General features: G+C 45.3%; 1 protein-coding gene across 1 annotated transcript; it reads left to right on the top strand.

Moving 5' to 3' along the window:
- The first annotated feature begins 432 nt into the window (after positions 1 to 432).
- On the top strand, positions 433 to 27739 carry TOGARAM2 (TOG array regulator of axonemal microtubules 2). The gene is given in 15 exon segments (XM_040612255.1): positions 433 to 465; positions 1338 to 1467; positions 2633 to 2776; positions 3835 to 4033; positions 7011 to 7204; positions 9251 to 9392; positions 11036 to 11141; positions 12912 to 13147; positions 14358 to 14516; positions 15569 to 15686; positions 16426 to 16529; positions 17955 to 18153; positions 19347 to 19563; positions 25149 to 25235; positions 27462 to 27739. Coding segments are annotated over 15 exon segments (2346 nt in total).

Below are 27739 nucleotides of genomic sequence, written 5' to 3'. Positions count from 1 at the left end.
CATGCTGCTCTGGGTCCACCAACAGTGGGCGTGGTGAAAGACTTGCTTCTGCTGCCGTGCCCATACAGCCATGGGGAGAGCAGCTGCTGGGGTGGAGTTAAGTTTCCCCCCTTATGCTGACAGCAGTCTTCCTCCAACACTTGGATATTATGGCCATGATTTTGACAAAATGTGGAAAATGCATAGCTTGAATATATTTTTATGTTGTTCTGACACCCCCTGCCTTGAGCAGTTTCGTACATAGGAGCCCCGGTAGGCAGGGCAATGCCAGGGATCGGTGGCTGTCACTTGCACTAGCAGTGTTATTTTTCCATGTAGGTTCCTGATGCTGCCGAGGAACCCACAAAGCAGCTGTGTCAGGTCCAGCGACCACCAGCATGTCGAGTAGATTTTCATCTTCAAAGAAGCCATTGACGCTCCGTGCCCCGCGCCATGGCAACGCAAGATGACTTTGCAGCAGGTAAAGGGGGCTGCAGCAGACTGGGGACTTCTTCAGCCAGGGCTTGTTGCAATCCTGTTCCTGCAGCATGTTCGCCTGCAGCAGCAATGCTGGTACCCAGAATTGCTGTTCGGCTCAGGGAGGCAGAGCGTGTACAAAAGCTGCATTCAAAGCACTGGTCACGAGACCCTGGAGGTGCTGACAAGTGCAGCAGCTGTTCTTAATGCTGTACAAGAGAGAGCCCAGCCTTAGAGGCTGGGTAATGGGGAGGATCTTGGCTGGGATAAGGGGCAGGGAAACACACTGTATATCATTTTGAATTTTCAGGAACAGCCAAGATCAGAATTTTTTCGAGGCTGGCCATGTCTATGTTGGTGTTGGGTGTCTCTGCAGTAAAGAAAGCAGAGAAGAAACCCCTTTAACAGTGAAGCAGAATGAAGCACTGAATATGTGGAACATCTAATGCAGAGTGTGAACCTTCTTTTAGTTATGACACCTGGTGATTAATTGTTTGTGTCTTAGTACTTCCTTTGTCGTGAAGAGAAATTAAAAAACCAGCGAAACCCAACCCAGAACTGAGTGGGATTTACGGAAACAAAGAACTTTAAAACTACCTTTGGAAAGCATCTACTGACTACACCTTACCAAATTGTAGAGACCATTGTGGGTTGCCTAGCTTGTAGTCATGGTCAGGCAATTAGGAAACAACATGCTGATTGGTAGAATGTTCCGCTGTCACAGTGCTGGAATGGAACCACTTCAGCAGGCACAACACCGTGTCAGTCAGGCTGTTGCAGACTGGCGTGCACTACTGATGTGTTAGTCTTCTGTGGAGAAGAGATGTCTGTTTCTTTGTATCAAGTGCTGTGAATTTGAGTCATTTATACTGCCTTTATTTTACCACCCTCCATTTGCTGTCTACCGTGGGAGTGTTCCCAGATTCAAACCCAGATACACAGTTCTGCGAGGCGGAAGCACTAACTCGAACTTGCAGTTTTATGGCAGCTGCTGGAGCACTGAAGAAGAAGGTGAGCACAGAAAGGCGTTCAATATGCGATGGTGGCCTCAGCCAAATGAAAAAAACCCAAACCCAATTTCAGGGATACATGGTTCTTGGAGGTCAGCCCTGGCTCTGTGTCAGAATAGGTGGCTGGTAGAGAGCTGCAGATGATGCTGCCCTCCTCCAGTGGTGTGCATGGCATCACGTTTTTCTATCATGAATTTATTATGCTTTTTCTGTTATCAACAGTAGCCAAATCACTATTACTGACAGCTGGAACAGGGACTGTGGCCCAACTGGCCATAATTTGGACATGGTAATGAGGTGCAAGTCCTGTTTCTATCCTTGCTCTCAATGTGTGGTCTCGCTGTTGGTAAATTCCTAGTTCTTCCTCTGCTTGCCCATAAGATCTGGCCTTGAGGGTGGGGTAGTGCTGTAGAAACACTGGCAAGGTGTGCTGCTTGCTGAGATGTCTTTCTGCTTTCCAGAAATACCGGCACAATGTTGGTCATTACTGGTAGTCTTCACAGAAGCCAGGTCCTGAAGTGCAAATCTTTTTTTCCCCTCTTACTAGTGTGGTCTTCAGTCTCTCTCTTCTGGCTTGCTAGCTTAATGCTGATCAGAATTAAACTGGTGCTAGTTTTACAAAAAATAAAAACAAACTGATCTTCTGAATGATTAAAAAACCCTTGAATGCCTCATTCAAATGGGTTATCCATTTTTTCAGTCCATATTGACAGCCCAGAAGAAGCAGCAGATGAGTTTAGAGAACGGGAGGTTCTATAAATGAGATGAGGAACCTCCATCCTCAAGGGCCATCTCTCCCCTGGATGTCTGGGTCTACCAGGCTAGTGAGCATGACACCAGCACTGAGGACGGAAGTGGTTTCTGCTGTGTTTCTCACCAAGTCTTAACCCAGGGTCCCAGAAAGAGGGATGTGAACAGTGCTGCACTTCAGGCTGTCTGCAACGCGTGTATGGCAGACTTCATGTCCTCAGTATATATCAATAGGAAAAGAGGTCTTTAAATGGTTTGCTCTCCAGTGGCTCCTGCTGTGTTTTATGATTGAGAAAACAGCAGCAACCGGTCAGAGCAACAGAATGTGCCTAATCTGGTCAAGCATATCCTTCTACAGTTAGTAAAATAGATGTATCTGTGAACCATCTGTACATTGTGGTTACTGTTGCTGACAGCAAATACTGGTGTCTTGATGGCTTTTTATATCGGCTCTGGTTTAGATGGAAGAGGTGGATTTTTAGATGGAAAAATGCAGTCTTGCAAACTCATATCTGGGTTGTCTCAGCTTTTGAGTTCTACAGCCATGTTCTTCCGCACAGGTAACTCTAATAACATTTCTAGAGTTCAGCAGCTTTTGTGCAGCTTCGTCTTCTCCCATGGGTCTGCCCAGGGGTAAGTGACGGGAACTGGCAATTCTGGCTGTGGGGCATGAAGTCCAGAGCCCATCCGCTTGGTTGCCTTTGCAGGAGGGACAGAAGCTGCAGTTGTTTTGATTTTGCTGTGGTGGGCAGGAGAAGGCAGATGACTAATTTTTGTAAACAGGATAAAGAAAGGGCTAGTATACTTGATGACTTCAGCCTTGCAGATCCCAGGCCAAATGTACCCTTGACATTAACTCTTTTGGTTTCCCTGGAGTTTGAACAGGTCCTGATTTGGCTCTTTAGCTGTGACAAGAATGATGGGATACTAAGGAAGGCTGTACATCTACCCCCAGGCTCTCTATCCTCCTTCCTAGCCATGGCACGAGGAGCCTGAAGTAGTTTCAGCAGGCAGAGAGACCTTACACAGAGCAGCAGGGTAGGGAGCTCTGCTGAACTTGATAAATGACAGTAGGCCTGAGATGATGAATTGTGTGGGAGCTGGAGAGCACCGAGCATCCAGAGACCATGGTAGGATCTGGGCTGAAAGGCTGATGGGGGGACTGTAGGAAGGGCAAAGGCAGAAAAAAATCATGGACTTGAGAAAAGTAGGTTTTGGGAGCATGCAAAATGACTCTGTGGGGACTTGGCTGAAGTTCAGTACTGACTGGTAGGGGTAGTGAGAGGATAGTGATCTAAACCCATTCCAAAAGGCTGAGGGCAGCGGCACCCCAGAATGTCCTTCTGCCAAGCAGGCAGATGCCAGGTGGGAATGCAGCTGCTGCCAGACAGGTGAGCGAGGGAGAGAGCTGGCAACAGCATGGGACATGGTCTTTCCCTCACCGCTTCCCTTTTGGTTGTCCCTCATAGGCTAAGCTGCTCCACCAGTTTGACTTTTCCTGGCAAGCCCTAGCTAAGAGCATGGCTAAACTTCCTGGGGCATCAAAGGTGGTAGGTTGGATGCTCAAGCATTTTACTATTTCTGAGCACTTCTGCTGAATTCTTCTACCGAGTTCTAGTGAGCACTGCGTTCTACTATTTCCAGGCTTCGCTGCTGCCTTTGCATTGCAGTGGTGGGAACGGGAAGAAGTCACTGGGAATGGCTTTGTTTCCTCCTATCCCCATGTCTGTGAGACCATCTGATGGGGCTCCTGACAGCACTGCAGTGTGTCTCCCAAGCTCTCAGCACCTGGATTTCCAAGAGGCCTGGGAGATGAGGTAAGCCAAGGTGTCTGGTTCTCCAGCATGCCATTCACCTTGTGCTTCCTGCCTTGGAAGGTTATTTTCCACAGTCAGCTCTCCAATATATTTGTGAAAACTTGTGTGCATTCAGCATTTTGTGTATCTATGATGATCCAGCACAGTGTCAAAACCAGCTTCATACACGCTAAGAGCAGGGGTGGCGGAGGGGAGGAGGAGGTAGGACTTAAGAGGACCTTAAAAGCGGGTCCTCTGTTGGACTCTGATACTGATTTGTTCTGTAATCTTTGTGGGGCCATGTGGGAGCTGTATTGCATGGATTGGAATACAGCATCTGGCTTTGTGTGTGATGTTTGACTGCCAATTTTTGTACCTGTAAGAGTATGTTAGGGCAAACATTGGCTATCGTATAGCTATCTGCAAATTCAGGTGCCACTTCTGTAACTGTCAGTTGTAACTTCTCTGTGTCTGGGCCTTCACTGTGAAAAGAGAGCCCAGGCAAATCTCAGTTTATAGATGTAAAGTCCTATAGATGTTTAATATTTACCTATGGTTTTAAGATCAAAGGGGGCAAGGTGCTAGAGGACAGTTACAGAGCTGTAACTGATAGAAAGATATTGGCTTGGATATGCATGGGGAAATCTAGCTGTCAACCTGATCCTAGTTAGAACAATAAATAAGGAGTCATAGCAATATACTTCCAATTTAAAAGCTTCAGCATGGCTTTTAAAGTGCATACTGAATATACTTACCTACCAGTTGAGTTGGACAAACATTTTTTCTTCTGGAAAGAGCAGGGAGGTGTAACAGTGTTTTCAGGAGACAGCAGTGGTATTACCATGTGTAACAAGATCCTGTCATCAGTTTTAGGCATGGCCAGGCAAAGTTAGACTTCTGAAGCAGCATAAAGTTAGCTGCCCTCAGTACAGACTTGACATCTCTTGCTGATTCAGAAAGGATGTATGTAACGGCGAGAGCCACTTAGCTCCAAAATGAAAGACAGCAGAACTGGATAGTCGAGGCCCAAACTGAAGACTAACTCCTGCATTTTAGCTGGAGCTTGATGAGCTCTATGTGACTCAGCAACTGAAAGTTTAATGGCAATTAATCAGCTTTGCATATTATTGTGTTTATGGATTGCATTTCCTCCTTCATCAGAAAGACCATACTAAGAAAGTTTGCCTCCTTTAATGCTACCCCCTACTTCTCCTTCTGTCTTCTCATATATTCTTTTCTCCTCCATTTTCTTAATTAAGGGCAAGATCAGGCAGAAGAAATGAAGAGAAGACCCATACATCTGCAGGCAGGTATAGGATATGGCTGTCCTAAAATGACCAGAGGAATCCTGATCCATGGGTGGCATTGTGAAAGTGTGGTTAAAAACCATCCTGTAACATTTTTTCAGTTCCTTGATGTTCTTGGAGGGCTGCCCCAGAGCCCAGTCACTGGGACATGTGCTCCAGTGATTCGGTGAAAGTGACTCCAGCATGGAGTTATGAATGGCAGCATGGAGTTATGAATGGCAAGAGCTGGAGGGGTACCTTGGGGCCCTGGAAATGCAAAGCAGGAAAAGAAAAGATTCCTCTATGTCATGCTCATACCTTTTGTCTCCCTGCATGCTCTCTCACGTCACGAAGATTAGAGAAAAATCAGGCATTTCACATGACATGAGAAATGTTGCTACTCCTTCCTCTGACGCTTTAAGGAAAAAACCTTCCCTTGGAGCAGTTTCTGAACTAAATCCTTTGAGGTCTGAGGTAGATTCATCAACACTGCCTGTTTTTGCACTGTGAGAAACAGTGAAACCTTATGTGATAGTAAGTCCTTGTGAATTCTCCATTTACAGAGAAAGAGACTTTAAAAAGTATCCAGCCTATGCAGGATCAGAGCTTTTTGTCCTTTTAGAGCACAAGCTGAAATTAAATGTCGAGTAATGAACTGAGGTTTCATTTGTGCAACTCATTTACTTCAAACCACATATGCTAGGTTTATGATTACAGGTTTCTTCCCCTGCTCTATTTGCATATGTGTCAGTATTGCAAACTGAGCTTGGGGTAGGAAATGCCTACTGGCTTCTTCCCCCTCCTTGCCTTGCATTATCACTGAGTTGCACAGGACAAAATGCAGTGTCCGTGTCAGCCAGTACTTTTAACTGGAAAACCTCAATGACACCATTGCTGTCCCTTTGCCATCTGTGGGTTTGTAGCAATAGGAGACATGAGAATTTAACAAATAATTTTGCTGATGCAGAAATAGGCATAAGATCCACTGAGCCCTCAGCACAGTGTTTGTTCTGCCAAATAATGGGCATGCCCCATAGGAATGATTCTTTTATTGCTGATATGCAGCTAGGATGCTGAACGCAACTAGGGAGAAGTATTGCTGAGTAAGTAAGGTGACGCTATTGCTGAATCCATTCTGAACTAGAAACGAGGTGTATTGTTAAACCACCTCTCTCTTTTATTACTGACCTGACCATTCCACAGGGAAAAAACCCTGATTTAAAAAATTTATTCCTTTTTTACTGCTTGGCTATCACATGATTTTATCATCTGTGAAGCCATGTAAGGAACGATTAGTTCTCCGAGTTTTACCAGATCTGTTGGAGAGTATTTCAGAGTGAGCTGCGCTGTGCTATTCCCGTTACGAAAATCAGCCTTTAGTCAGGCTGCCCCAAAAATGGCCTGATCTCCTACAATTTAGATAGAATGAAACGTCTTGGGGAAAATGAATTCTTTAGCTTCAAGAACACAATTCCGGTTTTTAGAACATTTTAGCAATCCTAAGCTTTTCTTTAAATGCCCTCTAAAATATTCCAATGCAGAGGAGGAAATGTTGATTCTTACATTTACAAAGGCACATAGGTATGAAAAAACAGGAGTTCTTTCCGTAACTGGGAAAGAGAAGATGTTTACTAAAAGCAGATGGATAGGAACAGACAAGAATCTTTTTGGTAAGGGCAATCTCCATGTCTCAGCTCTCCTTTGTCAAACAGATCTGCTCATCTGTTTTCAGTCTCTGCAGGCTTTGACCCACTGCCTGACATTGGGACAGATACCATTTTCCCCAGCATAAGCCAAGCAGGAAGAGAGTGCGCTGGTACTGCTTTGAGGCAGCGTGTTGAGAGGCTGTCATTGCCCAGCATCCCCGTCATCGGTCAGAACGGCAGGCTTCCGCGCAAATCCTCAGGTGAGTCTGCTCTGCTGCAGCTCCCACACCAGCTCTTTCCTTGCACAAGGAGCACAAACCACCTCATTGCTCAACCCAGGTAAGATGTTGGGTTCAAAGACTGTCCTGAGGATTGAGAGCAAGCCTGCTTTGGATCCATTCCAGCTTAGTGGTACTGGACCAGGTGGTGCTTACAGCTCCACAGGAAAGCTGAGCTGAGCTTTACCACTACCTTTAGTGGTAAAGCCTTAAGCTCTAGCTCTTGTCCAGACTGACAGTCCAAAATACAACACTGGTGCAAGGAGGCAGCTGTAACTGCAGGGCTGAGCTCTGGTGCAGTCTGGCAGGGTGTGCTCACCGTGCACGTATGTGTCCCACCATGATCAATTAGCCAACTCACCATCCTGGCCCTCTGCCTGTGCGGCTCTCCGCCTCGGCAGCCAGCATTTCTATTATTGCAGCAAGGGTTGTCTCTGCATGGAAATTTGTGACTTGGTACAATCGTGCTGTTGCACCTGCAAGTTCTTATCCACCCAAATACAGTGGCTCTGCGAGGCAGATGACATACAGGAGACACTGCCTGGTACTCCCAGGCTGCTTGCTACCTGCAGTAAATACACAGCAGGTAGTGACTCCATAGTGATTCTCGTCTCTCCTTTGTTGGCAGCCTACCTTGGTTTACAATCCTGAATAGCGTGAGTTAGGGAAAAGTGGGCTAGGAATGATACTCTGAATGCTCTTTTCTAGTGACGCTACTCCAATTTTCAAAACTGACCAGAACTAGCCTGATGTGGCTCTTCATTCATATTCAATAGAGATGTGTATATCTACGTACTTGTGCAGTGACAGTGACATCAGTGACATCCCAATTAGTCCCCATCTGATTTTTGATTCTACAGTTCCTCCATCCTCCATACTTTGTAGAACATGCAAGGTAGCATACAAACCCTACGGAGACCATAGCAGTTTGTCTAGATTCTGTGCAGTATCTATACTCAGCACTTTTAGACAGATCAGGTGTTTTCATTAACACTTTAGAGAATGAGCTTTTGCGTGCAAGACATGACATTTTTGACCTACGGTGCTTTTGATGACAAATAGGTTTCATAACAAATGCATTTATCATCTGAATTTTCTTGTACCTTGTATATTTATCATCAAGAGAGTGTGTTTGCCAGCAGTTTGCATCTGTATTTACATATTTTTATTCTCAGTTCACATTTGGAAGGCTTGTTCGTCACTCTTCTCTAGACTAGAAATTGCATTTTTCCACAAGAGAAAGCTTAGGCATTGCATGGTTTGCAAACAAGCACATTTGATGACAAACCAATTTCACCTCAGCATCTTCAAAATACAGCCAGTGGTACGGTACCTCTGAAATGGTAAATATTCATAACACTTGGAAAATGGCAAAACCCCAACAGACTACTACTTTCCCAATAGTATGCTAAAATATATGGGCACTCAGCTGCCTTCTGTCTAGAATATTTGAAGTAAATGGAACCAGAGGCACTGTCAGATGTAGAGGGCCAGGTATCGCTGTTCCCTGGTGGTTGGTCCTTGGGGATTTGCCCCAGCCCAGCAGGACGTGGTTGTTCAGGCTTGGTGCCCACTGTGGGGCAACTGGAGATCTTTCCTCGAAAGTTACGGGGTGCCACTGCCCCCAGTGCTGCAGGTAACAGGGAGGTGATACAGGGAGGTATGTGCACATCTCAGGAGCTTACTCCTGGAGTAGCAAGTTCTGCTGGGTGGCACTGGGTCCCAGTGAGTGTGAGCTCTGCAGCACTATGAATCTGCAAGCTGGCTGTGGTACCTACGTGGACCTGGGAGCTGGCTCTGTGTGCGCAAATTTCAGATTTACACAAAGAGCTGGTGCCCAGCTAGGGGTGACTGGGAGATGGTTGGGTGCTGGGGAAAGCAGTGCGCCAGAGAGCAGGGGAGTCTCTGAACCAATGCCACTTTGCACCCCTAGGTAGTTTTGGCTGGGAGATTGGGTTGCACTCTGCTCGGTGGCGGGGTGCCTTGCCCGCGGGTATGCGATGCTGGTGCCTGACCCTCTCCTTACAGCAAACTCACTGCTGGTCATTGCTGCAGGCATCCCAGAGAGGGGAGAGGAGCCAGAGTGGGAGGACACCCAGGAAGCCAGAGCCTTCCCTCACCCACAGCAGGAGCTGCTCAACGCGCTCACATGGCTCAGCAGCAATGACTGGTAAGAAAGCCCTCTGTTCACTCTTTCTTCCTCTCAGTGTAAAGGTAGGCTAGAAACATTTCTTTTCTAGTGCCTCTGAGCCCAGACAGTCCAGATGTCTGAAGGGAACTAGTGAAACCACTCCAAAGCAATCACAGCATAAAGATGAGAGCAGCCTTCTATTTGCCTTGGTCCATAACAGTGCTACAGCCACAGCAGATCCGTGCTGTTCCCTAGATTTGCCTTCTGCTCCATGTAGCTGCAAACAAAATCTTCAGGGAAGAGAGAAGGTTGTGGAACAAGATGATGTGCTGGCTGTAGCCAGAAGCAGGACAACAGTGGTCTTAAGTTCAGAGACTGGGTGGCCTTGGGTCACTGGCCCAGGTGGGACTGTCTAAGGATTTGTCTCTGGTCCCACTTCTGGCAGCAGCAGCAGGACACAGGGTCTCTGTGTGACCTCCTGCATGAGAGTCCCAGGAATGCTTGCGGGGAGTTCCTGTTTCTGAGAAATGGACTGAGATGTGGTGCAGAATGGCTCAGCCTGTCATTTCTCCTGAAGGGCTCGTGGCAGAAGACAAGGAAAAAGAAAAAAAAATCCTTTAGGAATGTTGCACTTTAAGAATTCACCTTTTTCCTTCTCACTGCTGAATATGGGCCTGAGGTACTTTGTTGATAATCACAGTGTGTCCTGAAATTAGACACAGGCAGGAGGAGACTTTACAAATTTCAGGTGATATTGGTTGTCTTTTTGATTTCAGGACCAGCATACACTCACTAGGGCTCCATTCACACAGGGGCAACCATGAAAAATCTTCCATGATGCATCTCCTTGTGTGATCACGTTGTTTTGCCCCTCTCCTCTTTCTCTTCCCCGTTCCTGTTTGGTGCTCTCTGAGATGCAGAGAGCTTCTGCAGGTGTGGGGGGTCTGGGTGATGGTCGGGAACCCCAAGAGGGGATGGGCTCCTAGTCCTGCCCTGCAGCCCTGGTGAACCAGTGACTGCATCCTGTGCCTTCGTGTAGCTCAGGTCTTTCATAAAGAAAGTTCTGGAAGAGGTGGAGGTTTACTACTTTCAATAACACGTTGATGTTGTGGGTGTTATTTTTAAGTAGCGATTCTCTGGAAAATCTCGCGGTTTAGCTGTTCTTGCCTAGGTGTAGAACCTTTTAGGACACGTTGCTTTTTTTGGGGGGGGTGGGGGGACACAACTGGATTGCAGAGTGCAAACTCAGCTATTGAGTGACAGTGCAGACTTTCACTCCTGAACTGCCCTCTGGGGAGAGCAAAGAGAGAAAATGCACCAGTAACAACCAGCTGGGACTCTATCTCAGGGACTGTTTACAGGGAGGGTGCAACAAACAGAAACATGGCACAGTCTCCCAACTTCGAGGAGTAGTGACATAGGGACTTCGTGTGCCAGGGATTTCAGAAAGGCTGTTTTCTTTAATGGCTGAAAATTAACCCATCCACTCTGAAACTACCTATTTGCCTTTTGGATTTCTGTATGCTTTTAACCACCTGGCAACGAGTTCCATGATTTAATTAAATGTTGTATGAGAAGCACCTCCCTTTGTTTGTTTGAGCTGAGACCCTGGTAACTTCAGAGGTTGCTGCCTAGTTCTTGGGTGGTGAGAAAAATCAATCTTTTTGGTAATTGCCTTTCAGGGAGCAGAAGACAAAGGGACTCTTCAATGTCAGATGCCTGGCTGCCTACCACTCGGAAATCCTTCTTTGTAGACTTCATGATGTTTCCTTGGCAGTTACCAAAGAAGTAAGAACACCATGTTTAATTGTGTCCCACCTACCTCGCTGCTACTACATGGGGTGTAGAGTAGATATGTGCTTGTTCATCTACAAGTGTGCTCAGCGTCTGCCTTCATTACTGTTTTTAGACCTCATCTTTCTAATAGCTGTGTCACCTATCTATATGATTGGTCTGTACCTATAGTTACATTTACTGGTATGTAGGGCATCGGCCTCTCTCCTGTTTGAGCCTAGGTGTCATTACAGTGCAATATACACATGCAGAAACTGAGACACTAATCAGGTGATTTGCCACAGCCCAAATCTCTGCCAAGCTGTAATTAAACACTGCAGCTTTTGCCTCCCATTTTCCTTCCACTTTCTCTTCCTCCTCAGCATCCTGGAGGATTGACTGCAGGAATTTATTTTCTAGCATTTTCCGATGATGTTGTCGTCTTCATTTCTGTGCACTTTTTGGCAATTTGCCCTTTCCATTGATTTGTTGCCTCCATGCATGGTGGAATTTTGCACTGCAGCCACTGGGTGCTTGGAGCGGCCGTGCCATAGAGTTTGCAGGGCAGTCGTGCACATCTCCACTATTTCATCTCTTAGTTAGCAGAGAGGTCTCAACCTAAGCTCTTTAATAGTATCTGTGGCTATATTTCCAAATTGGCATTTGCCTATGGCCTGAACCAGCTGCCTTGTACACAATTGCCAAATAGATTTCATTTTCCTTTGCTTGCAGAAGACAGTACAAGTTAGCTCGTTTCCGTGAAGGTCAGTCCTCCTCGCCAACACTTCATGACATTGGAGGCCTGAATGCCCCTTGTGTTGTTGGACTCTTCCAACCTTTCTGTTTAGATATGCTCAGATTCTCCCTCTCTGAGATTGGGGTTAGGTGAAGAAGCCCTTTCAGCTTAGCTCATCTAGTTTTTATATCACTTTCATATTTCTGAGGAAATTTCCTCCTCTCTGTTGTACACACTTGTGCAGAGACAGCTTTCATTTTTTGTTTCACTCTAGTCCCAGATTTTGCTTTCACAAGCACTTCTAGCATTTACACCATGAATTTTTATGAACAGGCACAACTAAATCTGGCAGAAAGAACCACTGGTCTGTCCTTCAAAGTGTCTTCCAAATGAAGTGCAGGACTCTGAGGTGCTTCTTCCTTACCATTGTGGGAGAGCCTTTTGGAAGCAGGGATCACTCCAGAGCAGCACTGAATGCTGTAAAACCCCACTGATTGCAGCTGTAACTGCACGTGATTTCCAGGATGCTTGAGTGCCTTGAGCTCAACAGCTAGGGTTCTCCTGAGTAGACAGAGCTGCAGATGGACTCAAGTCCCTGCTGCGAATTAGTCTGTAGGCTTGAGCCCACATCTTCAGTTTCCTGGTTGAATCCTCAAACTGCCAGTGCTGCACTTTTGGACAGGAGGAAGGTATTATTTTTCCTCTATCTTGTCTTTATGAATTGTGCCTTTATACTTTAAAAACAGCCCCAGATTTAATTATTATTTTTTTTTTCAGTAAAAGGGCCTAAAATCAACGCAGTGTACATTATGGGCTAAGCAGCACATTTTATTCTAGGTGAACCAATATGTTTTAGGCCTGCAGTCTCATTAAAATTGTATTGCGTAAGCAGGCCTGAGGCCAAAGAAGTTGGTATCAGAGTAAGTGTGTTTCTCTGCTTGTGGTCTTCTGCTCTTGTGTTCCATCTTGCCGTTTCCTGGGACATTTGTCTAGGGGAACTGATTTTCTTTACAAGGTGATTCTTACATTTCCCCTCATGACTTCTCCAGGTGAACAACCCCCGCTCAAAGGTGTCTGGCTCGGCAATCAGGACGCTTGGAGAGCTCTTCAGAACCATGAAAGAGTGCATGGACCACGAGGTGGACGGGGTTGCTCAGGTCTTGCTCCAGAGGATGGGGCACTCCAACGAATTCATTCAGAAAGCAACCAACACATCCCTGGAGATCATGGTGGGGAGTGTGACTCCTCCACGAGCAATGACTGCTCTCATGGCTAGTGGAATCCAGTACGTTGTTCTTCTCTTGGTGGTCTTTCACCTTAAATTGTGTGGGCAGGAGGAAGGAAGGGGTGGCAGAAGGGGAATGATGGGAGGGGAAGGTCCTTTCTCCTGCATCTTCTGTGTACTCTGTGACTAGATACTTGGGTTTAGATTCGAAACAAGGACCCTCGCTGCCTTCCTCTTACCATCTACTTCTGCCCTACTCCAGTGCATTTGTTCTCAGTCTGTCAACACTGTCTAGGCATGGTGAATGATGGGGAAGTGAAAGTCCCTGCACAGGGTGGTGATATAGCCTTGTGGCTTTGTGGGAAGAGGGACAATGGCAATTCCAGCAGTGAGTGCCCTTTGATATTTCACCACGCTGACCACAGAGGCACTGGGAAAAAACATACATCATCATTATGCCATTCACTTGAGAAATAAGGAGGCTAATTGCTGGGGCAGGGAGCACATGCGGGAGAAGCTGCTGGCTGTGGCACAGCCTGCACAGCAGGTGCAGCTCCAGCCAAGAGCAGCCTGTCGTGTCTGTCATGTCCTTAGAGCTCCACTTCCTACTCCAGTTTGACGCTGCATGTTAGCCTTGAGATGCTGAGTCACTTTACAGGCACTTGCACAGGCTGACTCCCATGGGATAGCTGAAGCAAACGCTGCCTTCAAACATCCGTGCTGTGCCTGATAGTTTCAAACAGGCACTTTCTAGAAATCTAGCTAGAACAACTGCTATCTTTTCCTCAGCTTTTGAAAAGGGTAAATCATTCAAACATAGCTCTTGTCAAGGCTCAAAGAACAAGTTGGCTGCATTACTAGATTTTCTGCAGCTGCATGGCCCACAGGGTTTTTCCCTCCAATTTTTTTTCTAGGTCTGCAGACTTGGAGATAAATGGGTAGAATAAAGCTCAATCCTGCTGCAGCTGTGTCTGTGTAGTGGGAATCCTCTGACAAGTCAGCATGAATTGTCTTCCGTCAGAGTAGGGAAGGGAATTGCGCATCTGATAGTCCAGGGAGACTGAATTTTACCCTCTTCCTTGCAGGCAGTCTCTCTGTACAATGTGAAATTTGTTTTTATCTGAGGACAGAATCTTCTACAGGTGGCTAAAATTGCAGTGAGAACACCGGCCTCCTTCCCCCGGCAATGACAGGGAGCATGCCATGACCAAGGCCTGTGCTTGTGGCCCTCCTTTTCCCTCTGCCCCAGTGTTTTTTCTCTTGTTTCCAGGCACCGCAACATCCTGGTGCGGAAGTGTGCAACCAAACACCTACTGACTGTGGTGGAGCAACTCAGAGCCAAGAAGGTCATGAAAAGCACACGTGTCAATGCCAGCCTGCTGGTGAGCGTGCTGGTGCAGCTTGCTCAGGACTGTCATCAGGACACAAGGTGATGGTCTTCATTTTACTTCCTAAAATATGAAAACTATTTGATGTTTGAATGTAAATAATAAAAGCACAAAAGAGTGGAAGATAAAGTAAATATTTAAGAAAGTGACTTCACAGTGTGGGTAATGTCTGGGAAAATGACTGTTCTGGGTAACATGAGGTTATCCAGCAACAATAATCATTGCCAAATTCCTGTGACTTGAATGAGTCTTTATTGAGATCAGCTGAGCTCAGATTAGTCAGTCCAACAGTTTTGTTTGGTCTTAATGTGTGCGATGCATTGGCAAAGCGTTGGCCACTGTTCATCACTGAAGGATCCCAAGCATTTATTTCTGATAAGGTTAATACTGTCCTAGAAAAATTCCAGCTGTCTTTAACCAATGCATTCAGTCTTTCTAAACATCTTCTGCAGATATAGTTGCCTACAATAGTCAAAATTTTTTCTTCCCATTGTATAATTGGAGTTGTATAATGTTGTCTGTGGCTGAATGACCTCCAGATTTCCTCTTGAAGATAGCTGTGGTTTCATAGTAGCAAAACCAAACCAAACCCCCTTACTTTGATTATTCCTTTAGATTCCCATTAATAGATGCCAAGAACACATGAGCTGCCTGTGTGCATACATGTAGTACAGAATAATAAAGAGTAAGCATGGGATGATTTGTCCTAGCTTCTTTGCCAGGTAAAGAAAGGCAAACTGTGCAATGGCAGCAAGACACTGCAAAGGAGCCTCGACAGCAAAGCAGATGTGCTTCGCTGGTCCCACAGGATCCTTTGATCCCACAGAAACATACTCACAACTGTAGAGTGAAATTGTATTTTCCTGTTGCCCTGTGTTTTCCTCTTGCCTCTTGTGTTCAGCTGGCAGCATTGTGCAGTGATGACAAGTGGAGGTAAACATCTCTCCGTGCTGAATAGGTAGTAACTTCTCATGAAGGTATTGCACATGAAGAGTTTAACATATCAGCTTATTCTCTTAACGCTTTTCCTTTGCTTAATCACAAGGGAGAAAAGAGTAATCAGCTGTATTCATTTCTCTCTTTCCTCCGTTAGGTGTTATGCACTGAAGATGCTGAGTATATTGAGTAGTCATCGCAAGTTTGATAAGTATCTGAAACAATCGGTCCCCTCACATGGCTTGGCAGATATTATGGCGAAAATAAAGCAGAAAGTAAGTGCTTGCTAGGAGGAATGTCTCATTTATGTAACTACTGAGGTTGCTAAGATGAGATTAATCAGGCTCCTGGGAATGAACTGTTGATCCTCAGCCTGTTTAAGTGCAGTGAAAGAATTAGTATTGTTAGAAATAAAGTGGGTGTATTTTGAATGTCAGCCACAAACAGGATAAGGAAATGGGAGAAAATGTTTTTACCTTCAAGGTATAGAAAACCCCACTACCTGCCCCCCGCCCCTGCCCCCAATAAAGCAAGGAAGTGAGAATAATGCTTCTGAAGATTATACTGAAGATAATAGTCTTTGCAATAGAAGAAAGAAGTTGTAGTGCCAAGAAAATTTCCAAATATAGAAAAGATGCACAACACAATCATAATTGGTACAAATATTGTCTGTATTCTGGGAGTACTGCCCTGCTGTCATGCACTGTGGAGCTGGAAGCAGCTTTGTGAATTCAGCATCCAGTGGAAAATCATCCCTTTGGTTTTTTTTCATTCCTCGACGTTTACTTTCTAGAAAGGAATGTGCCTTTGTGCAGGAATAGGGAGAGTGAGTGTGTGTGGTTTAACCCCGGCTGGCAACCAAGCACCATGCAGCCACCTGCTCACTCCCCGCACCGCACCCCCCCGCACCCCACCCCACCCCCCCAGCCCCAGAGGGATGGAGAGGATATTTGGAAAGTAATTTCCCATTTTATCTTCGATAGATTCATTATTTTTTTTAATATATATACATAGGGTATTGAAGACCATAAATGTGAACCTCTATCTGTCAAGAGCTCCGGGAAAGCTAGGAACAGTGGCTTGATGTTGCCCCAGGACGAGCTACATTCTGATGGAAGGTAGTGAGCACTTCTGTTATATCTGACAGAGCCCATGACAAGCTTTACATGTCTCTTCCACAGTAAAATCTTCCTGATGGAGACGGGCTGTGCCAGAGATTGTTGCCTTACCCCACAGATCTTCACTGACAAAAAATGTCTACTTCTGCATTAGGCTGAACACAACTTCTCTGGAGGGTTTTCCACAAAAACAGAGAGAGAGGAAGAGACACCCACCAGCTGCAGCTCACAAAATCCTGTGCAGCGGTGAGGACAGTGTTGCAGAGGTGGTGAGAGGGTCATGTCTCTGCTGTTTCGGTTGGGCCAAGTAGTTTCAATCACAGTATTCTTACTGAGTGGAGTCTTTTTTAGATGGGTGGTTTGACAAGAAGTCCCAGTCTAGGACCAAGATGCCATTCCCCAAAATAATACTTTCCATGCAAGTAGTTTGGCCTGGCTGAATCACGGCTTTCTGACCCTCAGAGAGTACCAGGAAGATAGTTCCTGAGCAGTTCTCGTCAACAGATGTCTCACTGTGGACTTTTTCTGTAGCTATTCATGTCATTCAGAGCCATTAATGGTTGGCTGACGGGCAGCATGTTTTTTTCACTTCTGCTGCAATCAGCATTCAAGAGAGGAATTTGGTCCTTGCTGTCTCCCCCTGCCAGCAGAAGAGCTACTTGTACTTGTCCTCCTCTGATAACAAAGTGGATTTCTTTAGCTCTGTTGTGCTCAGTGGTGGCGGGTGACCACACACCTCATTAGCATGGGTAGGCTCTTCCCATGCTCATGGCAGAGAGAGTTGATCCAAGTGAATTGTTCCTGTTGGGTGTGTTAAACTGTGGATCCAGTCCCCAGGGAAGCAATAATGGGAGTGTAGTGGTGGGGTATCTGGCTTCTGGTTTTGCCTCTGTTACTGTGTAGGGAATAGTTTTATAATAAAACAACCCACTGTCTCCATTCCCTACATTACTGATCCTCTGGATCCTTTCAGATATGCCCCTTAATCTCTCTGGGTCGGATTCATCTGTTCAGATGCATCTATGCTATTTATCCAGATTCCCATGCCTGTTGTAGAGACACTTCCCCAGAGTAATTGATTTCCTTATAATACAGACACCTCCCGTAAGATGAGGCAATTCAACTTGGAAGTAGTGCCTATTTTTCCCCAGGAAGGGATGTTGGATGGGTACCTGGGAAGACATCTGAAGACAAATGAGATGAATCCTATCCTCATTGCCTTGGTTTTCCTGAATAAGTCCTAGTGATAACATTACTTGCAGATTGTCTCTTACAAGGATTGTCATGAGATCCAAGTTGCTTTTCAGATCAGGATCTAGCTGAAGTATAACATAATAAGGAATTATCTTTGAGATGTTTTCCTCACAATTAACTGAAGATATTATCACCAAAAGGTCTAACCTTCTTTTTATTTTCCCATTTGAGATCTGGCTCTGATGGACGCATGTTACCCCGTCGGACAGAACACTGCCGGCCACTTCGGACTGTGGAAGAAGTTGAACAGCTTAGTGAGCTTTACAAGCTCCTGACAGCCAACGAGTTTTAGAGACGAATGGAGGGAGTGGAGCTCCTCCTGGATCACTGCAGAAGCAGCTCCCGGCTCATCTCCACTAACATTGTCCAAGTATGTAGGGCATCTCTATTGCTCTTTTCCTGTTAGCTCCCTTCCCAAGCCTGTACCAGTAAAGTTAACCTAGTGTGTCTTGGCTACACTATCAACTAGCTACATACTAGTTGTTTGGAACAGGCTGGTCCCTTCTTACCCAGAATAATGTAATTCAGCTCCAGGCTTCAGGACAAGTGATTTCAGTCTGGATGTATTTCTCTGGCAGGTGCCTCTTAGTCCTGTTCACGAGATGATGACAGAATGTTCCTGTAGCTTCTGCTGTCTCCTACTACCGGTTAGGTTGAAATAAAGGAAAACCAGGCACTGAAAGCTTGGCAATTGTTCTCTAGAAAAAAAATGGCTTGGGATGGGGGAGAGAAGTATCAAGCTGAGTTGATTTAATAAAATATATTTTTTTTCTTTTTTAAGATCCCTCTGTAAACTTTATCTTGTCTTGCGCAGTTACAGCTCTGCTTGTTCACTTCCATCCTCATCCCTTTCCTGCTTGGGAAAGACTGCTCTCATCCTTCCTGGGAGTCCCTCTTTCTCTTTGGAAAGAGGAGGAAAATGACTAAAGATAGATCTTCTGTTCTTTCTCCTCCAAGCAACTGCTTTTTTTCCCCTTTTCCAGAAAACAGTGCCTGATAATGTGGCTGTCAAGGGACTGAACCTGCTCTAATGAGAACTGCACAGCACAGTAAACTTCAGAAGTCTACCTGTTTGCTAGACAAATGCTCTGGATACTGACGAGTTCATCAGAGCCCTGCACTTCTTCAGATGCAGGTTCTGAGACAGATAAAACAAAACTTGGATCTCATCCAGCCACCGTTTTGGCAAAATCAAAACTACCCTCGGTACCTGAGACAACTTTATGGAAGAATGAGCATCGTAAATACCTGTTTTCATACCTCTATACCAAAGATACTATTTGGTGTTATTAAAATAGGATTAATGTAATGATTTATAGGTAAACAGAAACACCGTATGAACTATCCTGTCCCCACCCAAACTGCTTAAGAAAATATGAAAAACTTTTCACCCAGCATGAGGTTGTGCAACCACTATAGCGAGCAGTCCACAGGAAAACAGTGAAGTTGTGCTAGCAAGTGCTGACCTGACAGAAAGGATTACATTAATTTGTTACGTTCTACATCCCTTCTTGAAACAAGGACATTTTAATCCAGCTTTTGTGTTGTTTGTTTTCTGAACAGATATTTGATGTTTTTGTCCTGAGACTTCAGGATTGCAACAAGAAAGTAAGCCAGCGGGCGCTGGAGGCACTGGCTTTGATGACACCCGTGCTCAAAGGTGCCTTACATGCAGTGCTGGTCGCTCTGGTAGCAGCAGTCACCGACAACCTGAACTCAAAGCACATGGGGATTTATTCTGCAGCTGTGAAAGCGCTGGAAGCATCCATTGCTTACCTGGGTAAGGCTGACTTCTGACATTGACTATCCTCAACTGCAACTTCTCCGTCTTGGGAGTCAAGTGGACACTGAGTCTGTTGATACCTGTGGTTGTCTGTAGAAATATCTGGCTGCTGCAAGAGGTTTATGAAGTCCTGTCTGCATTCTTCCTATCCCGTTCTGTTGTATCGTGTTGTGACGTGCAGCCAAATGGATGCTGTTTATCACTTGGTTCACGTGTTTTTTAATTCCATAGAGATGACATAATAGGCATTATTTGAAGTTCCTGCCGGAAGAGCATGAGGGAAGTGACTAGCATCTATTATGGCTGATTTTCCTCCTTCCTCCTAGGAAACTGCATGCGTTTTGTTTTTATTGAATTGGATTTCTAAAATGTGCATTCAGTTTTCAGCCACTAAGGCAAATGGTGAAACACACGGTGGGAAGGGTGGTGGAGGGTCTTTGTTCTCGCTGGCCTTTTTTCCACGTTCTGGCAGTGGCAGCTCTCCTGAGCAGGCGTGCCTGGCCCTCTCTGACCCCAATATGAGAAGCTTTGAGCTCAGTTACTCATTTTGCAGTTTTGTGTAGTAGTTTATCCATGTAAAGCTGAAATGAAGATGTCCTTTTGAATGCAAAGATTGTGATCTTGTATTTAATAAGATGCTGTGTTATGAAAGATTATAGTGGAGAGCAGATGAAGGATGAAATGCTTGTTCCGTAGTCAGGCTGGGAGGCTCCGTGTGTGTGGGGCTCGAAATGCCTCAGCTCCCTTCTTCCAGAAGGGTAAGGATCCTCTTACCGTCCTCTTTTCTGGCCGCTCGAGCATGGGGCTGCAGGTATGTCTATTGATGTTAAATGTGTACCTGCAGTAGGAAGAGGGTGAGGTCCCAGTCTGCCCTGTGTCCTGGACCATATGGCCCGCTGCAGGTTGTGCAGCATGTCTTCTGCTGCCTACCAGGGTCATGCTCCACCTCTCAGGGATCCTCAGGCTCGTTTTGGTTGGGAGCACCTGCCCTGCAGAGTGCACGCCCAGCCCATCTGTTATCGCTGCCCAAAATGTGTTTGGACTGGCAAATACAGTAGCATGTTCCTTCATGAGTAATAGTACAGAAGTCAATGCTGGTGCCTTTACAATTCATCAAAACAGCTTTTAACAGCTACTTTTTGGTTAGTGTATTTGGAATTATTCCCTTGTGATCTGCTCTAGAAACTGATTGTATGCATGTGGGTAGCATGTGTTTCTTAAAAGCATATGGAGACACTCTCCTGAAGTTAGCTCCCTGCTTCCCCTCACCTACCACAGGTTTCAATCTCTCTTAATTTGGAGGCAGTAACCAAAAATAGGGCAGTCAGAAAAGCAGCAATAAAAGGATGGGAGTAAAGCAGAGTGGGATTACACAGAGATGTTTTTTCTCTCACCTCAGTTTTATGGTTGATGGTAATGATTCACGACAATGAGTAAAAGCACAGGCCACTGGACTGTGTGGCGCTCTAAGCGAAGAAGGGGCTGGTAGGGTTGGTAGCAGCCAGGGGCCACAGTTGACAACCAGACCCAAGTCTGTAGCAAGTGTTGTTCTCTGTGACTCTCGGGTTATTCTTGTGCACTTTATTTTAGGCAGCTGGATCCCCTGGAGGATCCACCTGCAAGGATATAGTGGAGACATGTTGCTATTGCCTGGTTTTCTTTTTGCACACATTTGCGTAAGGGAGGGAGGCTCAGGCTGCTCTGGGTAGCTTGTTGCAGGTGTTTGCATCTGCCCACTGAAACCTCGGTGAAGTGTTTAAAGTTTGGTCAAATGAATCCAGACCTGAATTTCTCTCTTATTCTTCTGGTGTAGATTCAGCAGCACACTGGCAATACTTGTGTTACCACTGTCACTGGTGCAGCTGTGACCAGAAGTTTCTGGTCCCTCAGGCTCTCCACCTGCTGTTCACTCCAACTCTGACTTGTGTTGAAATGTGAGATGAGGGCTGGTGTGTGCATATTTATGCATGCAAGGAGTTTGGTTTTGGAAAGATGAATGCCATCAGTAAAAGTGTTCACCAGGAGTTTTTTTACACTGATTTCTGTCTATGTTGGGAAAGCAGGTCCCACGTAAAAGTGTTTGGGTTCTATGGTTGATGACAGGTTTGCAGATCACTTGTGTCATTTGTGCTATATATCAAAAGGACCTGAATTCCTGCTGACTGTAACTGCTGAGCTGGGTAACCAGAAGCTGTGGTGGTGCAGTCCTTATGCACCAGCTCCCAGACAGGCTTGAATGGGTACCAGCATTTCTGCAAAGTGCCAGGAGCCGCTGGCTCTGTGCTGCTTGTCTACTTTGGTACAGAAGGAGCTGCACAAGAAATCCTGGAGGACACCTTTGCTCCAGTTCAGGGACAAAGGAATTTTTGGAGGTTGTTTGGGCTGAATTTGAGTTCCCAAATGAATTGCTTTGCTGTTGGCACAAAGGGACACTGCCCCATCGGAGCTTCTGCAGAGCAGCTTCCTAGAAGGCTCTACATTACAGGCATTAGCCGATCCTGTCTGTTTTCCACCTTTCATCTGGGTCTTCTTTTTTTAAAAGGGAATTTATGATTTGCCAAGTTCATTTCTTTAGAGCAAACAGGTATAAATCCAGCTGGAAATGATGTCTTGCCCCAGATGTTGTTCTGCATGGGGCAAGATTGCTATAGCCCATAACTACACAGCCAAGGTCTGCTGTAAATTCCCTTGCCACACAGATTTATGTCAGCTGTGAAAATGCAGCACTGGGTGAATATGCCTGAAAACTCTAGTGTTGAAAAGGCGGGTCTTAAAGGGGAATTAGCAGCTTTCTCCATATCAGCTGCTTTGCAAACTCAGTGGATTTGCTGACCTGCTGCCTTTCTGTGTCCCAAGTATAGGGTTCTTCCAGATCATGAACTGCAGGGAAGGGTGTGAGACCTGTGCTGCTCTTGGCTCTTACCCATTTTTTGTGGTGCCTGGGAGAAGGTTGGGAAAACTTGCAGAATCCTGCTAACAGAGGATGCGGCAGACAGATCCCTTCAGGATTTTGTACGGAGCTTTCTGCCATTTCCCTCTCACTAGTTCTGAGGCATCACTGTAAATTTTCCAGGCTGGCAGAAGTCTGAACAGGAGCAAGGCACATTTGTCTCTCATCACACTGACTTTACCCCAGAGACAGTTCAAGCAAACAAGGTGGAATATATATTTTTGGTTCTGCTCATTTTTATGGACATTAGTAAGAATTCAAACAGGCAACTGAATCACAAATATTTCAGAATTCAACACCTGGGGCTTTAGTGGGGGAAAGAAGGCTCTGCTGGAAAAATGCATGAGTGAAACATTCCCATGTGCTTTAAAATTGTCTGCCTTTACAATTTAAAATCAGGTGGCAAATGACAAACACCCACCCACCCCCCAGAACTCTAAAGGATTGTGCTTTGCTCCTAGCTTAGAGTAAGGGCGCGCAGTATCTTGCCCCATTGCTCCACCGAGTTTCATGGCTAAGAGCCCAGCTATTGCTCCGAGACTCTTTGTTGACATGCCTCATCTTTTGAATTTTAGGTGAGACTTCCTCCTTTGTCACCTTTAACGATCTATGCAGGAATGCAAGCTGGTTAGAAAATTGCTTGATCACTTGGTGTAAAAACAAAGCAAAACAAAAATGCTCCCATCCCAGAGACCAGAATTCTACCTACCAACAATTTGCTTCCAATAATGCCTGAATAATTTATTTAGCTTAACCCTGACATTGGCTTGGACATCCCCAGCTGGAGGCCACACACATTCATTAGCTGTGACCGGTGACCCTAACCTTACTCAAGGGAACCACCTTGTAGATGGGGACAAATCATCAAGTCAAGCCCAACTGCAATGAGACCAAGACATAGATCTTGCTCTCCCCTGACGTCTGTCCTACCCTGTCCTCTGTCATGAAAGAAATGCCCTTCAGATGGCCACTGCCTGATGCCAGGGCATGGAGTCCGGCTAGTAGCCCAAGTAACTCCCAGAGGAACCAGCCCCCTGCAAGAAGGGAAGAGGAATTTCCCCTGTAGGTGTTAAGGTGGCAAAGAGGGGACCACGGTGGAAATGAAAGCATGGAGAAGCAGATGCTTCTTTTGCTCATATTGCAGGTGCTGGGCTGTCAGTCCTGTGGCCAACAGGTTTAGCCAATTTGTAGTACAGAGAATGAAAGCTAAGTTAATAAGTACTAACAGCCTGCTGCCTTGTTTTCTCTAACAGCCATTAAAAGCTCCTCTGTCTTTAGGTCTCTCAAGGCTGCTAAAGTAATGGTTGCATAAATCTGTTACTGACTTGAGCTTTGCTGTTTCAAAATGCACAGGGCATTTGAAACCCTTAAATTGAAGGATGAATGGTGCCTATAGACTCAGTTTCCTAAAACCCAAACAAGCTAACAGTTCCCCCTCAACCAAGCAAAACACAAGTCTTCCCCTGAAAATCTGTGTAGATACTAATGATGAACTAACATTTTGTACTCCTTCAAGATCTCCAGATCTTGAAGTTGTTTTTTTTTCCCAGTGTTTTTTCCAAAGCATCAGCTGTAAAGTAACTCCCTAGGGAGGAACAGCAAGTGTGAAGCAGCGTCTGCCAATACTGCAGGAGTGTGAGGCGATAGGTGTCTGTTTAAAAAGGTGAACGAGAAGAATGTAATTACCAAAGCAGCAGCTTAATTAGGATAGCAGGATCAGTTCTTTACTGCATGCTTGCAAGAAGATCACTAGGGACTTCCTTTTTATATCTCATGCAAAAAGGAGCACTTAACAGCACAGTGCTACTTAAAACCACTTTGGGATTTGGCTCTGTAGTGTTTCATAGAGAAGTAGGTTGCCTGCTTTATTGGTGCCACTTCTGGTGACACTGTGAGATATCGCAGTGCATCCCCTGCGCATTCTGCCTCCAAGAAGAGCTTGGCTTGGCTTGTCAAAGCTGTAAGACTGGAGGCTTGCAGACCAATCCAGGCAACAGTTTACAAATTAAAACCAGACCTCCAGTCAACAGCAGGCAGCACAGGAAAAACTGAAATACGTATGACAGTCAAGTATTAGGAAATCAGTTTGTTTTCCAGTCTCTCTGCCAAGATCTGATTTCAGAGATGTTACAAGAGCCCCAAGAGTGAGTAACTTTGAGAAATGAGCAGCAATTCTCTCTTGTGAGATTAACTTGGAGTCTTGTCCGTAGATCCCAACAGGTAACTTAAAGACTTAACACCAGCTTATCCTTGAAGTGTGAATGGATGTGTGAACTTTTGAGCCTTCTCACCCTTTTCCTCAGCAGAGGGAGGAGCTCACTTCTGTGAAGCTCCAGACAGAAAATCTTTTCCCTGCTTACATATAATTTAAATGTTGAGGGCCCCGATGTGAAATGTTTAACACAGCTCCTTGTACAGCAGTCAGCTTTGGATTTACAAATGTGAAATGAGAGCTTTTCTTTTCTGAATTTAGAATCCTTCCGAGTAAGCCTGAAGGAAAAAGAAGACAAGGACTCAGAAACTGGCAGAAATGTACTTTTATTTTAAAAAATGCAGTTACTTCTGCCCTCCTGCTATTTTTTTTTCCTTGTACCCTCAGAAGAGTAAGCAGAAATACATGTTTCTCTTTCAGATAATGCATTGCTGCTGCAAGAACTTGCCAGCCGAGTGCGTTTCCTCAGAGGCCAAGCTCTGCAGATCATCACAGAATCTCTCTCAGGTATTGCCTGCTTCGGCTAATCTCCACTTCTAAGTCAAGAAGTCTTCAGAGGGAATGTTTAGAGGGAATGCCTCGGAATAGGCAGTGCAGTAACTCATCAAGCATCAGAAGGTCCTGAGCTTGTGTCTCCTGCAAAATACACACAATAGATGTATTTGCCAGGGATTTGCCTGTGCAGCACGTGAGATGAGGATGGTGCTCAGGCTCCAGCACTGAGCTCTCACTGGGGCATCTCAGGACCCGCCTTTAGGAAAGACAGGGGCTAAAAATACCCTGGCTGGCTCCTCTCTTTGAAGGACAGTCCAGTAAAGGTCATGGAGGTCTCTTGAAAGTCCCTTTTCTAAAGTGAACGACCATCCTTCACGAAGAATTGTGGCAAGTGGTATTTCTGAGGATCACTTGTTTTGCCATCACGGGATTCTTGTTTTCCTGTTAGAAACTTGAGGCTGAATCCTGCGGAGCCTGGGGCTCACAGTGTACGGAGAAACTCAACACACATATTACAGGCAAGGACTTTGTGCAAGGCAGGACTGCAGTTCAGCCCAGCCCACTGAGGCTCCCTGCCTGTATTGCAGAGATGCCATGGGACTCGGGGCATTTCAGGGTGTGCAAACAGTCTATTTCTAGATCTGCGGTGTCCGACACGCTGCAAATGCAGCTGATAATTGATTTAGAATAGTAGCTTGCTATGTCAGCAGTAGCCAAGGAATGGAAAAAAAATATAATCTCAATATATAGTAGAGAAGACTATTTATAGCCTTGCTTTAGTTAGGGCTAAATCCACTGCTGATTATACCAGCATCTTTTATTCCAAGGTTTAATACCCTTGGCTTCTTCATTATGAATCTCAAAAGGGCATGTTTAGCCATAGCGAACGTAAAAGGGCCTTTAAAGATAACCTGAATAAAGTAAATCTCCATAAACATAGAATTTAGTTTTATAGTCATTTTAATCTCTTTTTCAAAGAAAGCATTTGAACGTAAATTGGGACTCCTTCAGAGAGAGCAGGTGTTCTCTCTGGGGTTTAGTGGGAACAGACAGCTCTTTCTCTTCTGATGCTCCATAGTGACCACTGTATTTAATAGCATTTAAACTCAAATTAACTCTCATTTTAAAATAGGTACCATAACCCTTCTTGTGCTTACCAGAATTGTTGTGAGGTACTTCCAGGAGCTGTTTAAATGTTGATGCCTGATGCTAGATTAACAGTGTAGAGAAAATTAAGGTCCTTCCACTACAGAATAGTAAGTGGTTACGGCATAACGTTTCCACTGAACAGAAAATAAGAACTCTGTCTCCAGAGCATTTCAGATTTTGATCTCTCAGCAAAATCTGCCGTGCAAGGAGCATGTGGGTAGTAATTTTTTGTTTGTATTTAGTGTGGTTCAGAAAATGAGCTAAAAGCAGACTTCAGAGGGAATGAGAGGGAATGTGTGTGTTTTGGTAAAATTTCACCCCCCATGTAAGATTTTCTCTCTCTCTGTTCCCCTATTTCAGGGAACATTGTGAGAGTAAATGCCATTAAAATTGTGAGATGCTCAAATGCCGTGGCAATGGGGTCTGGGTAATTATCTAGGAAGACATCCTAAAGGTTGAAACAGCTGTTCATTAGAAGCCACCAAGTATGAGGGGAATACAGCTCAAATTAGACCGTTGTGCCAAAGACATCAGTTAGTCACTGATCTTTCTAATAAAACTGTCAAGCAGCACACATCTTTTGTGGGCTGGAGTTTTGAAGTGTGGTATAGTACTGCCATTTGCTGTGTGCCACTGGACAAAGGGAACAGCCACATTAGACTTTTGGCATTTTTCTTCAAAGGTCACAAAACAGCAATCGTCCTTTTTATTAGAAATCTGTCAATTACCTCTCTAAGCTGCATTTCAAATTCTTCAGCAGCTGGTTTAGACAACTTTTTAATGGAAATAAACAGCCATTTGACATTTTTGCCACTTGTAGTGCAGAAGCAGATAGTGAAATGATTTACAAAATGTGTATGATTCACTTTGCTAAATCTATCATGGATACAAAGCCTCTGATTTGGAGAAATTAAGGCCCTCAGAGGTTGGTTGTTCTGTTCAGGGGATGATCAGCAACCGTTGCCTGTTTCTGGGTTATTGGGCTCTTTGTGCTTGCTGATACTAGCCAGAAAAGACTTCTAGGAACAAAAAGTAAAGGTACTTGTTTGCATTAAGGTTGTTAAACAGCTTGTGTCTCTCACCCAACAGTGCTTGTGTCATCTGTTTATCCTTGGAAACCCCAAGCCATCCATCGCTGTGCCCTGCCCACACTCTGGTTCTTCCTGGGAAACAGGACCCTGCCTCTCAGAGGCGGCAATATCAGGACTGCGGTCATCAGGCTTGCAAAGACCCTTTACAAAGTGATGGGCTCCAAGCTGAAGGAGCTTGCCAAAAGCCAGCCTCAGCACGTGGCACAGAATCTCTGGAGCATTTTGGACTTGACAGATGAAGGCTTGGTGTGCTCCAGGAAGCAGATGGAGAGGTGA

This window comes from Falco naumanni, chromosome 12, assembly GCF_017639655.2.
Source record: "Falco naumanni isolate bFalNau1 chromosome 12, bFalNau1.pat, whole genome shotgun sequence".
Taxonomy (NCBI): Eukaryota; Metazoa; Chordata; class Aves; order Falconiformes; family Falconidae; genus Falco; species Falco naumanni.
This window is presented reverse-complemented; position numbering and strand designations above follow the sequence as displayed.